Below are 13,581 nucleotides of genomic sequence, written 5' to 3' on the forward strand. Positions count from 1 at the left end.
TGTCGCTCTGCCCGAGCGTTGTCCAGCCTGGAGAAGGATGGCACCGATGTGCTGGATGGCGTCAGCGGCGGACGATCACGATGTCGGCGATGATGGGTGCCACGGTGCTCGGCCCGGTCTTTCCCCAGCGCCGAGATGGAAGCCCTCGTCGTCCTGTAAGGCGATCGATGACGAACTGTCAGCACGCCTGCTCTGCTCCTGACACAATGGAGTGTCTTAAGCTAATACGAGGCTTAAAAAAGAACCCAAAGCGTGGAGCAATGTGAGGAGGCGAGGGTATTATGTGGCGGTGCTATGTCGGTATTGACGATATTGAAGGCAACCTAAGGGGCTTCGAGGATATCATCAAAATGGGTATGAAAAATCGTCGATGACTGGCCAGGAGAATGATGACAGTGACGGGCACTGACAGCAGTGGCATAGGTATCTTTGAAACGATGTGGAATCGAATAATCGAAAAACATTGCCGTTATTGAAAAAGATACCGGCATCGACTGAGTCGAAGTCGAATCAATAGGGCGTCAAGGACACCGAAGGAAAACGGAGGTGTCGAGGGCATCGATGCATGGAGGCGGGCATTTATGCCGTTTGTGGCATGGCCACGGGCATCAACTATAGGGCCACAGACGTTGACGGTATCGATTTGGACAGACTCAGATTTCCAAGTGTACATGGCATCGGTGCCCCAGACACGTGTGTCGGTGGCATCGATATGGACACGTATGGAATCGATGGCATGGATCTCCCAGTCGATGAATTCCATCCCGGCATCAACGCCAGTCCTGGAATCGGCATGGGCATCGATGCCAGCCATAAGGCTGGCATTGGCATCAACGCCCATCCATGGAATCGAGCCGGCATGGATACCCACCGATGGGACCCACCTGGGCATCGAATTTCACCGATGGGAGCAGCCTGGCATCAACTGCCCTCGATGGATGCATTCTAACAGATGCCCATGGATGAAACACCTGGGCATCGGTGTCCATCGATGCAAAAGGACCTGGCACCGATGCCATCGACGGACGGCCATCCGGCACCAATGCCATCGACAGACAAGCCATCCGGCACCGATGTCCATCGATGGGGACCATCCGGCACCGATGTCCACCGATGGGGACCATCCGGCATCGATGCCCACCGACGAATCGATGTGGCACCGATGCCCACCGATGGAAAAGGGCTGGACATCGGTGGGGAGGATGGGGCATCAATGGCATCCCCAAAAGGGGGGGGTGGCATCAATGAAGTGACCCTGGGATCGTTAAAAAGTGTCTCGGGCAGCGGTGGCGGCGACCCGAGTATGCATGGCAGTGACTAACAGCGTGTGCGTCAATGGCATGCATCCGGGTAGGGACGGCACCGAGGAAGCCCAAGGAAAAAAACAGTGCGTAGGAGGAAAAAGCCTGGTAGCACTGAAAAGCAAAAAACATGGATAAAGGCATCAGGGCACCGTGGGGGGAGGGGCGCTGATGACATATAAAAGCCCAGGGCGGTTTAGGAGGGTCCCGGTGTAGCGATAGGGTATCGACTGCGTGAGGGTACCAGGGAACGAAGGACTTGAAGCTACAGAGGTCCTAAAGTTAAGGAAAAAATCCCTACCCCACTAGCATAAGCAAGCAGAGTGTCACAGAGATACTCGCAAGCTGTTTAAAGCTAACTGCCTTAAGATAGTGACAGAAACCGACCGAAAAATAAGAATTAGTACTCACCGAGCGTCGTAAAAACGTTCGCGGAGGGAGACCTGTGCAGGGAAAAGTGTTTTTTGAAGTGAAAAGTTAAGTGTTTCCATGAGGTAATTAGTTAAAAAATCCTCACAGAGCTCCAACCGCTATGCTGACTGCAGAGCGGAAAAAAGAAGACTGAGGGAGATACCTGTGGCTCACAGGGATAATTGCAGGCTGGGCATGCTCAGTGCACCCAGTGTGCTATTGTCAGTCAAAGCTTGTTGAAACTTTGACAGAAAAGTTTTCCGTACAGGGCTCCATCCTCGATGTCACCCATTTGTGAGGACTACCATCCTGCTTGTCCTGTGAGAACAAACATTACCATTCCTCATAAAATATCAGACAATAAAATCAAGAAATATAAAAATCATAATAGTAAAATCATACTTATGAAAAGAATGCATATTTCAAAATAGCTGACAAATAGAACATCCAATAAATAAAAATTCTTAAACATTTTTTTACAAATTTCCCAAACACTAATAAAATATTTCAAAACAGTAGACACATCAAAAGGCACTCAATAATTAAAACTAAGGATAAAAAAATCCCTCACTCTCCTTACCTGGGAACTTTTAATTTCAATCACTCTGAGATTGTTAGTCAGGGCTGGGAGATATGCACAAGCCTTTTCTTCTCTCTCTCATATACACATACATGCTCTCACACACACACACATGCTGTCTCTCATGCTCTCACTTATACACACATATATGCTCTCTCTCATGCTGTTGCAAGAAAACACACAGATATGTTTTTACTCACACACAGTCTCTCATGCTCTCGCTCCCACATGCATTTTGTCTCTCACACTCTTGCTCACATACACATGCTCTCCCTCACACTCTCACACACACATTCTCTCACACTCTCGCACATACACACACTCTCATGCCCTCGCTGACAAACACACACTCGCTCTCCATCACAAACATATATTCACTCATGTTTTCTCACGCTCACATACATGCTCATGCATGGTCCAACACTCATGCATGCTCACTTGTACTCTCATACATGCTTACTAGCTTACTTGCACAATCACGCTCTCTCTAATCCCCTTACACCTATGAATAAATTAAAAATGTTTTTACTTACATTAGAAGTTAGGAGACCTAAGCAGGCCTGCCCATTATTGCTCTGAGTGGGAGGTCTCTTGGCAAAAGAAGGACTGGCCAGAGGTTGAGGGAAGCCAGCAGCAGAGAGTAGCAAGAGGCAATGGCAGGAGGACTGCTGGCTGCCTTCCGCCACTGAAGAAGCAAGACAGATATGAGGGGAAGCGGTGGGTATGTTTTCCATTGCCGTGGTATTGGTAGGTAGGACTAGGGCCTGTAGAGAGCAGGCCTAGTTTGCTACTGCTGCTGCAGGTAAAATTTAGCAGACTGAACAGAGAGCCTTGGAGGGAGGCTCCTGCTACAGGTCAGAGCTACTATAGTGCCTGGTATTAGTTGCAGTGGATCCACAGGCATGTACCCACTGCGACCAAAACCAACCACATGATTGGCCCACAGGAGCATGCCCAAAACCCCATAGGCCAATCCGCCCCGGATGTTACTATAGAACCTCGAGTTATCATGGAAGAGATGAAGCTGGACAATGAAAGAAATAGGAGTATAAAAGGGACAAATCCTATTTGCACTTACCATCAGTATGGATTCGCATTGCTGAAGCTGTGATATCTGTAGTTATGTTGAAATAAGGGATCCAGAGATCCTGCAATACAGACAGCAGTGCGACAATGTGTAAGATTAGGGTAATGGTGGCATCCCCAGTATAAGGAGCACAGAAAAAGTTAGGGTAAAAAAACAAGTGTGTATGAACATAGCCTGCTGAAATTCTTATACCAAATTATAACACCCATTACCTCAATCTGCTTGTCTTGGAAGATACATCTGATGCTTTTGTTGAAACCCGCCCCAGAAAACATAGAGGTGATTGGGTATGTCAAGTCTAACACTTTGTTTAACACAGATGTCATGCTCTGAAAGAGAAAAGAGAAAAGGAACACTATTATCAAGGAACAACATGAGAAGCAGTTTTCGTTAACCAAATCATTCATGCCATTTCTCTTTGGCAAATGTGTTGTAAGCCTTGGGCAAAATGAAAAGTAAAGTTATTACACTGGTAAAGTCATAACACAGAATATTTAGAGAAGCTAGAGTAAAAGAGGCAGAAGGGATTTTGATTTCTTACAACTGCTGTCAACACACTTTACAGATACACAGAAAAGACCAACTCCTCTGGGGCAGAAACAAGGCAGAAAATAGTTATGGACCAATGAACTGCACTACAAAGGGAAGGGAAAAAACCAGGTAAGAGAGTAAAAATAGGATCTCCGCTCAAGGTTACAAGGTCAGCTGGCAATGATGGAAAACCTAGGTGTGGTTCCTCCATTCTGTACACTAACACCAGGTTAATATTCTAGCCCATATCACAAAGCATAGTCTGACATTATTAAAGACACTCTTCTTCCATAAAATTTCTTCTTACATTATCAATAAGATGCAGGATATGCACTTTCACAAGCTATCACATGCAAAGACACTGCAGCAGGGTCAGATTTAAGAAAGTGGCATCCAGGAGCAATGGGGTAGGGAAGGAGGTGCAGGGGGATAAGAATATAAGAAATGCCAAGCTGGGTCAAATCAAGGTCCATCCTGCATCCTGTCTCTGACAGTGGCCAATCCAGGTCACAAGTACCAGAGAGATCCCAAAAAGTTATTCACTCCCAGGGATAGCAATAGCTTTCCTTAGTCTACCTGGCTAATATTTTATGGACTTTTCCTCCAGGAACTTTTCCAAACCTCTTTTAAACCCCGCTATGCTAGTTGCCTTGACCTTATCCTTTGCCAACATATTCCACAGCTTAATTTTTTGCTGGCTGAAAAATTACTTTCTACATTTAGTTTTAAATCCATTGATTATTCTTTTCATGATAATACCCTTGTTTTAGGTATTATTTACCCATAATACCCTTGTTTTAGGTATTATTGATCCATTCCATGCCACTTATGATTTTATAAAATTCTATCAAGTCCCCTCTCAGCTTTCTCTTTTCCAAAATGAAGAGCCTCAATCTGTATAGCCTCTCATCACAGGGGAACCGTTCCATCCCCTTTATCATTTCTGTTGCCCTCTTCTGTATCTTTTCTAGTTCTGCTATGCTTTTTTTAGATGGGAGACCAGAAACGCACACAATACTCAACATGAAGTAGCACCATGGATCGATACAGAGGCAATATATTTTCTGTTTTATTTTCCATTCCTTACATTCTATTTACTTTTTTTGACAGTCGCAGCACACTTAGCTGAGGATTTCAAAGTACTGTCCACATACACTCCAAGGTGCTTCTCCTGGTGGTGACTCCCAATGCAGAACCCACCATTGTGTACCTATAGTTGATATTTTTCCCTATGTAGGGATAGGAAATGCTCCCTCGCCTGGTCATCAAAAGTGTGGGGGACCTGGACTTCCCCTGCCTAGATCCTTCCCTCACCTCAGAGTCCAGGCACCAGCACCTTGAAAAAAAATAGTGTGGGGGGGCCTGGGAGTCCAAACATGCAGAAAGGTTCAACAGGGTTCTGCCCCCTCCTCCTGCATGGGTTTCCTGTTACCATAGAAACCCATGAGAGGCACAGGGGAGCCGCTGGGCCTATCAGTATATGAGGACAAGCAGGCCCTGCACTGAATTTCTTTTAAGAAGCTGCTGCTGTGGATGGCGCTATGAATAGAGCAGGTTGGATAGAGGCAAGGCAGCAGCGATACTCTGGCACCTATAAAAATTTGATGCCAAGGGTAGTTGCTTAGTTTACTTATGCTTAAATCTGGGTTAGCATAGCATGGTTATTAATGTCACAGTGAAATTATTACTTATAAAAGTACATAGAATCTGCTAGCAAATCTGCTATATTGTATTTTTATAGTGTTACTGTAAATTTGTATTTTTGTAACTTGAAATATACTCTGGACTGTAAAGGCAGGGTGTCTGAAATAGAAATCAGACTAGTATGAAATGACTAGGGAAAATTCCCATTTCAATAATTTAATTGAGATGTAGTGTTCTAGCAGCTATACTGGTCCTGGAGAAAAGCAGAGTCTTTATAGATTGTGATATTATTACATACATTTATTATTTGCTTAAATGACAAAGCTGCTCTAAGTGCAGTACAGTAAAATAAAAAAATAATTAGCCTTAGAAATAGAGCCAGACACACTAATCATCAATATAAAACAAAGCCAACATGACTACAGTCACATTTAAAAAAAACCCCAAAATAAAATCCACTCCTAGCCATGCCAGAGATCAAATTAAACATGATCGATTTGCTACCACATTTTCCACCCCCAAAATAGTCAACTCAGCAAACTCAGACTCTACCCTTATATCTTATAAAAGACCAACAAAAAAGAAGTAGTATCATTAACTGTTGAGACCTCACAGGCTTGTGCAGTCTCAAATAATTTTTTTGTTGGTCCTTTAAAAAGGCATCACAGCCTACCAAGACTCCAACAGGTTGGGAAATATCTGAGCAATGATGATGCCTGCTAATGCATCCTGCTTTACCATGTTCTATTTAGATGTTCAGTATATTACAATCATCAATTACAAGCCTCACTTTAAAGCAAATGTATTCTGCACCAGAACGCACATGCTTCCAGCAAGGTTTCCGTAGTGAACCAGTCAGTACCTTCTGTGAGGCTTATAACATGCTATATTACACACTCAGTCATCAGAAGTGGGATACATGCAGCAGAGGAATTTCTAAAAGGAAAAAGTGGCTTCGTGATCTAGAAGATCCACTTAAAACAAATTCCAGAGCTTGTCTAGAGAGAAGCAAATATAAACAATGTGAAACCTTGCTTGTGACCTAACTCAAACATTTATTGTATTAAAACAAGCTTGCAAGAGACACAATGAACAAACAGAATATTCAACAATATCATACAACTATTAGAGGATCAATATGCATACATAAAATATCAGAATATAAGAAATTACAGAAACCTGTCTCATCAATTTTGCAATAACAAAAAGCTGCAATAACAGCACATGCAACAAAGACTAGCCCATTTGTTCACCACACACTTAATAACCATAATGTGTACAGATCAATCCAAAAATTCTCATCCAACATACAGAATAACCTGTGTCCTTCAATCTATTGATTACAGTAGTTGGAAGTATATTACAAAAGCACTTTAATACACTTTAATATAATTTTTAGTATCTTTCCTATATATATATATATATATATATAATCCAGTCATACAGTTTGCATCCAGTCTGCCATCTGCTGGAGCCAAACACTAAATGATGGAGCAACATCCTTAATCCAAAATTTCAAAATACAAACTTTAGAATGGCAACCTGTGTAAATGGGAAATATCCCTTTGATAATGAAGTGGCCCAACAGCATGATCCTAAAAACAAACATTTCCCAGGAAATGGCAGTTTGACTGATGTCACTTTTTCAATAGAAATTAACATTTCTTTGCAAAAATTAAATAGCTTATTATATAAGGTAAAATTATAACAAGAGTGCCATCTTCCATATGACAATTTGTACATAGTACTGACTACCATTAAAATAGTCTATGGTACCTGAAGACTGGAAGGTTGCCAATGTAGTGCCAATTTTTAAAAAGCTTTCTGGAGTGATCCAGGAAACTACATACTAGTGAATCTGATATCTGTGTCAGGCAAAATGGTAGACACTATCATGAAGAACAAAATTAAAGAACATATGGACAGGCATAGTTTAATGGGACAAAACCAATGAAGATTTATCCAAAGGAAATCTTGCCTCACCAATCTGCTACATTTTTTGAGGGCATAAATAAACATGTGGATAAAGGTGAGCCAGTTGATATAATGTATCTGGATTTCCAGAAAGCATTTGAAAAGTCTTTAATGAGAGACATCTTAGGGAATTAAAATGTCAATGGATAAGGGGCAGTGACCTATTGTGGGATGGAACTGGTTAAAAGTAGAAAACAGAGAGTAGGACTAAATGGTTAATTTTCCCAATGGAGTGCCCCAGGGATCTGTTCTGGGACCACTGCTTTTTAATATATTTATCAACACTCTAGAAATGGGAACAAGTGACGTGATCAAATTTGCCAATGACAAAAGATTACTCAAAGTTGCTAAATCACAAAAGTATTGTGAGAAACTGCAAGAGCACCTTGCAAAACTGGGAGAGTGGGCATGCAAACGGCAAATGAAATTTAATATGGACAAGTGCAAAGTGATGCATGAGAGAAGAGTAACCCAATTATAGCTACACAATACAAGGCTCCACATTAGGAGTCACCATTTGAGAAAAGTATCTAGGAATTATCTTTGATAATACGTTGAAATCTTCTGCTCAGTATGCAGCAGTAGCCAAGAAAGCAAATAGAATGCTAGGAGAATAAAACAGGGAATATCATTATTCCTCTGTATCGTTCCATGGTGTACCTTATCTTCAGTACTGTGTGCAGTTCTGGTCACCACATCTCAAAAAAGATATAGCAGAATTAGAAAAGGTACAGAGAAGGGCAACCAAAATGATAAAGGAGATGGATTTGGATTTCCCTTTGAGGAAAGGCTAAAGAGGTTAGGACTTTTCAGCTTGGAGAAAAGACAGCTGAGGGGAGATATGATAGAGGTCTATACAATGGTGAGTGGAACAAGTAAACGTTAATTGGTCGTTTGCTCTTTCAAATAGTACAAAGACTAAGGGACACACAATGAAGTTACTAGGTGATACGTTTAAAACTAATAAGAGAAAATATTTTTTTACTCAGTTCATAATTAAGCTTTGGAATTGATTGCTAGAGGAAAGGTGTTGTGTTGTTGCATTTAAAAAAGGTTTCGACAAGTTCCTGGAGGGAAGTCCATAAACCATTAAGGTTTAGTTGAAGAAAGCCACTGCTTATCCCTGGGATAAACAGCATGGAATCTATCTACCACTTTGGATCCTGCCAAGTACTTGTGACCTTGATTGGCCACTGTTGGAAACAGGATACTGGCCTTGATGGACCTTTGGTCTGACTCAGTATGGCAAATCTTATATTCTTATGTTATTCTCATTTTAAATGCCTTTACTATGCCTATATAACCGTGGTGTAATAATTTAAATTGCATTTCTTGATATTTAGAATCAACCGACACCTTATATATAGTAGGGGGATTGGTAGAAGGACCTGGCTCCATTGGAAATAAGACCAGAAACTGTGCCAACCTATTCCTAACCCCAGGTTTAAGACAAACAAGAGTAGAGCTGGGAGAAGGGAGGCAGAAACAGGGAAAGCAGGAGAAACCAGTCTCCAATATGTACAAACTACCAGGGGTTGATAATATTACAGAATCCTTTAAAATACATTTTTTTTATTTTCCAAAAAACAGTTATTTCATAAACACTTCACTAATACAATCCATATTGTTATATCAAAAATATATTCAAAAACTACCAATTTAAATACATATGCATCCATTCATAATACGATATCAATCACAAATCTCACCCCAATACCACTGTACTCCAGTCACCCTGATATATATATCCACAATTCAACAATAATGGTTCAACTGGTCAATCTTAATGTCTTACACTGCCAAAGTCAACACAGAGTTTCATATGTGGGCCCCTTACTCTCAGGGTCTGTAATCACTTCAGACTCTAATCTGGTATAGGGTCACCTTTAATTTATTATTGTAACAACAACTTTTCTCATTTTTTTATGTCCACTTTTTTGTATCCATTTTTTTTAAAAAGACCATTCTTTCACTGCATGCTGCTGGGTTATTAGTGCCGCCTCTAGATCAAAAAAGTTTTTAACACCAACTTTGGTTCAAATTAATATCTATGCCAAACAAGCCAAGAACTTGAATACTCATCCATTGATGTTTCCCGACACGATCATGTTTCGCACAGCATCCTGCCTCAGGGGATTCACTGTAATCTCAGCACTCTTCCACAAACATCATCCATGGTCCCACACTTCGAATTCTGGCTTCTACCACTTTATTCAGCCCGCGCGGTTTCTCCTCGACCGCGCTCGCTTTTGACATGGCGGCTCTTCAGAGAGTTTATTTATAGACACCTCCCCCGGAAGTGCTATCATCAATTTCTGAATTCCAAGTTCTCTCTCACGTCGGGTATATTCGCTCGGGTTCTCTTTCACGTCGGATGCCAAAAGTGATATCATCGGGTATATTCGCTCGAGTTCTCTTTCACGTCGCATGCCGGAAGTGATATCATCGATTCATGAGTTCTCTCTCACGTCAGATATATTCGCTCGTGTTCTCTCTCGCATCGGATGCACTTGCTTGAATCACACATTATCATCTAAAGTAAATTTGCTTGAGTTCTCTCTTACATCAGATGTAATTGCTTAGATCTCACAATATCATCAATCTCTGTATTCACTCTCACATGGAATGTATTCACTTAAGTTCTCTCTCACGTCGTGTCGATACGCTCAGGACTCGCAATGACTCGCAATGGAGTCACAGATTCCGGAAATGGCCTCTCCAATGATTGAACCCACCTCTCACGTCCGGTGTATGTATTCGAATCTCGCAGTCACCCCTTATCGGTATGTGTCTCCACTCTATTTAATGTGCTCCGCTAAATCATCCTTGTAGTCTAACACCGTCGGTTCATTCTCTGGATGATCTCTCACTCACGCTGATCTCTTCCAACACAATAAAACATAATGGGATCCATACCCGAAGTTAAAATCGATCTTCATACCAATCATGGGATCACATATCCACAGTTTCCTCAGGTAAATGTCTCAAATCATTCATTCACCCAAGCTTATTAAGTCAAAAATTGCCCCTTCAAGATGAAGAAGTACTGACCTCAATCTTCACAATTGACAGCCGCACTCATTCTAGACAAATCTTATACCTCCCCACTCATTGCAGATGTAAATTGAATATCGCAACGTAATTGCTCATTCTTTCTCTCAGGTAATGATGTTTTTTTTAAACACATAATAGCGATACCACATAGATCAATCATTGCCCCCCTTTTTTTCTACCAACCCTAAGGATCCTTTTCCACACTCCCCAAAGAATCTTTCAGGAGCCCTTTTCTTTATGGATGTATCCTCAGATCAAAGAGTACCAGTTAATTTTCTCATTTAATCCCAATGGATCTATAGTCTGCAAGGTGTAAATCCAGTACTGCTCCCGTCTGTTTAACCGCATTTGAATGTCGCCCCCGCGGGGACCAGCCTGTATTTGTTCCAATACCAGCCACTGTAAATCTGTGAACAAATGATTAGCTTGAACACAATGCTGAACTAAAGGAGCTGTCAATTTGAGAGTTTTTATACAGCTCCTATGTTCAATCAACCTTGTTCGAATCTTCCTCTTGGTCCGCCCTATATACAAAAGTCTACATGGGCACTGTATAATGTAGACTACACCTTCTGATTCACAGGTAGTCCGTGTCTTCAACCGTGTCTGAACCAGGCACTTGCCACTGATCACCCGTGAATGCAGAGGCACACATATTACAATGACCGCATCTTTGGTGGCCCCCTGTTTATGGAATCCTTTCTGAGGCAACATAGGTAGATTTTACTACCAAATCCCGGATGCTTTGGCCCCTAAAGAATGCAAATCGTGGACCCATTTGGAAAACCAGGTGTAGGGTTAAGACCTGCCAATGGGATCGGATGATGTCAACTACCGCATTTATTTGTCTAGAATGTTGTAGAGTGCACGTCAAATTTTGAGAAAATGGGCATTGTTGATATTGTAATAATAAGGACCTGTTGGCATATAGCGCCCTCTTAAATGCTTTCTTGATGACCTTCTTTGGATAGCCCCTCTGGGCAAATCTCATTGATAGACTGGATGCTTGTATCCTAAACTCTTCCACAGTTGAGCAGATCCTCCGCAATCTCAAAAACTGAGAAATAGGCAAACCATTTTTTAATCTCGGCGGATGAAAACTCGAGTACTGCAAATAATTGTTCCGATCAGTCTCTTTTCTAAACAACGTAGTTTTAATATTTTCTCCTTCCCGTTGAATCAAAATATCCAAAAATGCAATGGATCGCTGATCGTACTGTGCTGTGAACTGCAAGTGTGCATTTGAGGAATTCAACCAGGTAAGAAATTGTTCCAAATCTTTCAAAGAGGCTACCCAAATAAAGAAAATATCATCTATATATCGCTTATATAGCAATCTATATATCTATATATATATCTATATATCGCTTATATAGCAATATATATTTAAACCAATTTGAGGAACAAGTATTGCATAGGTCTCATTGGTATAAATATGTATTGCTATATAAGCGATATATAGATGTTCTAAATTAATAGGAATATGGAAATATGTCTCCTTCAGCTCTAAGGAAGTTAGAAACTCCCCTTGGCAGACCGACATTATAACTGAACGAAGGGTTTCCATTCGGAAATGAGGAATATATAAAGCTCTGTTCACCCCCTTTAAATCCAGAATCGGTCTTGGAGTTCCATTTTTTTTAGTATGATGAAGTAAATTGAATAAAATCCTTTCCTTTACTTTTGAAACAGAACATGAAAAATCACCTGAAGTTCTAATAACTTACTCAAGGTTTTTTGAACTGTATCTTTCTTTACACTTTGTGAGGCTCGGAGTCTCCATAAATCTGTCCTTTATAGGATGCATAAGATCTAATAGATATCCATTTTGTATTATTGCATAAGATCTACTAGAGATCCATTTCACATTATTTATTAAGTTATGCAGATCCACGCTCTGAAAAAATGTTGAAGCCGTCCCCCTATTGGCTGCACTAGAGAGCAGACCCTTTGAGGCATCATTGCTGAAGAGATGTTTGGGCATATAGCCTATTTGAATCAGGTGTGGCCTTTCCTGCTCCACAAAAAGAGTGATTTCTTGCCCTTGAACTATTTATTTGCAAATTATTTTATCTGTAATTTCAATATCTTCTGAAATCTCTGTATTGAGATCAGACTCTAAGACCTGAAGTTCAATTTGGTGCAATCTTCTGCCAGTCTTTGGGACTTAAAACATCCTAAGCTCCTAACAAGCTTCTCTAACTCATTTGCAAATAGTATTTGCCCTTAAAAGGGCAACTTACAGAGACATGTTTTTGAACACAAGTCTGCTGCCCATTGTCTCAACCAAAGATGAAGTCTGGCTACTACTGACATTGGATAAATAATATATAAATACCTGTGTATAATGTAACTCAGTTTTATTATTGCTCTTTTAATTTAACACATATACAATTCACAATTTATATTAAAACCAATATTATCACTCATACCACATTCACACATGCACATTCACATATCACAAAAAAGATATTGCACCTAACTCTAATACAATAATTCACCTATTTCCAACATATTAAAATACTACTGACATTGCCAAGGACTTGGATGAAAGCCTGATTAAATCATAAATATCATTTTTTTATATATGCTGTTGCAGACTCTAGTTGCGACACATCACCACTTTGAAGTTATTGGATCCAGTGAAGAACAGCTTGAGAAACATAATCTAAACAAATTGCAGACTGAATAGATGAGCTATTAGTTGAGAAGACATTTATTTTTCAACAAAATTTTAATCTTAGAGGACCTTTAGAAAAACTCCTCCAACAGGAATAGTTGTTCTTTTGGAAACTGCTGAAATTAAGGAGGTCCATATTCAAAAGCTATTAAGATGGATAACGTAATAGTTATCTGTCTAAATGACCTGCCCAACTATATTCAGCCTTTATCCGGCTAAATTCTAGCCGGCTAATAAATTAGGTGGCAAGAATTTAGCCAGACAAGTTAGGGACGGTCTGGGGTCATAACTGGGAAGAGTTGAGATAGCCAGCTAAGTT

The 13,581-nt window shown here is 40.7% G+C and overlaps 1 protein-coding gene across 9 annotated transcripts in view; it reads right to left on the bottom strand.

Moving 5' to 3' along the window:
• PNPLA7 (patatin like phospholipase domain containing 7) overlaps nucleotides 1-13,581 on the bottom strand; it is a 668,718-nt gene that overhangs the window by 117,697 nt on the left and 537,440 nt on the right. For 8 of the 9 annotated variants that reach the window (XR_003858427.1, XM_029614471.1, XM_029614468.1 and 5 more), the window contains 2 exons: nucleotides 3,592-3,708; nucleotides 3,371-3,440 (listed from right to left, as the gene is read on the bottom strand). Coding sequence is in view for 8 of the 9 variants with exons in the window: in XM_029614471.1 (XP_029470331.1) it covers nucleotides 3,371-3,440; nucleotides 3,592-3,708 (187 nt within the window). In the remaining variant the exon portion in view is untranslated. Of the gene's footprint in view, nucleotides 1-2,825; nucleotides 2,978-3,370; nucleotides 3,441-3,591; nucleotides 3,709-13,581 lie in introns of all 9 variants that reach the window. The other variant, XM_029614472.1, reaches the window with a different exon arrangement.

The sequence above is a fragment of the Rhinatrema bivittatum genome, chromosome 8 (assembly GCF_901001135.1).
Source record: "Rhinatrema bivittatum chromosome 8, aRhiBiv1.1, whole genome shotgun sequence".
Classification (NCBI taxonomy): domain Eukaryota; kingdom Metazoa; phylum Chordata; class Amphibia; order Gymnophiona; family Rhinatrematidae; genus Rhinatrema; species Rhinatrema bivittatum.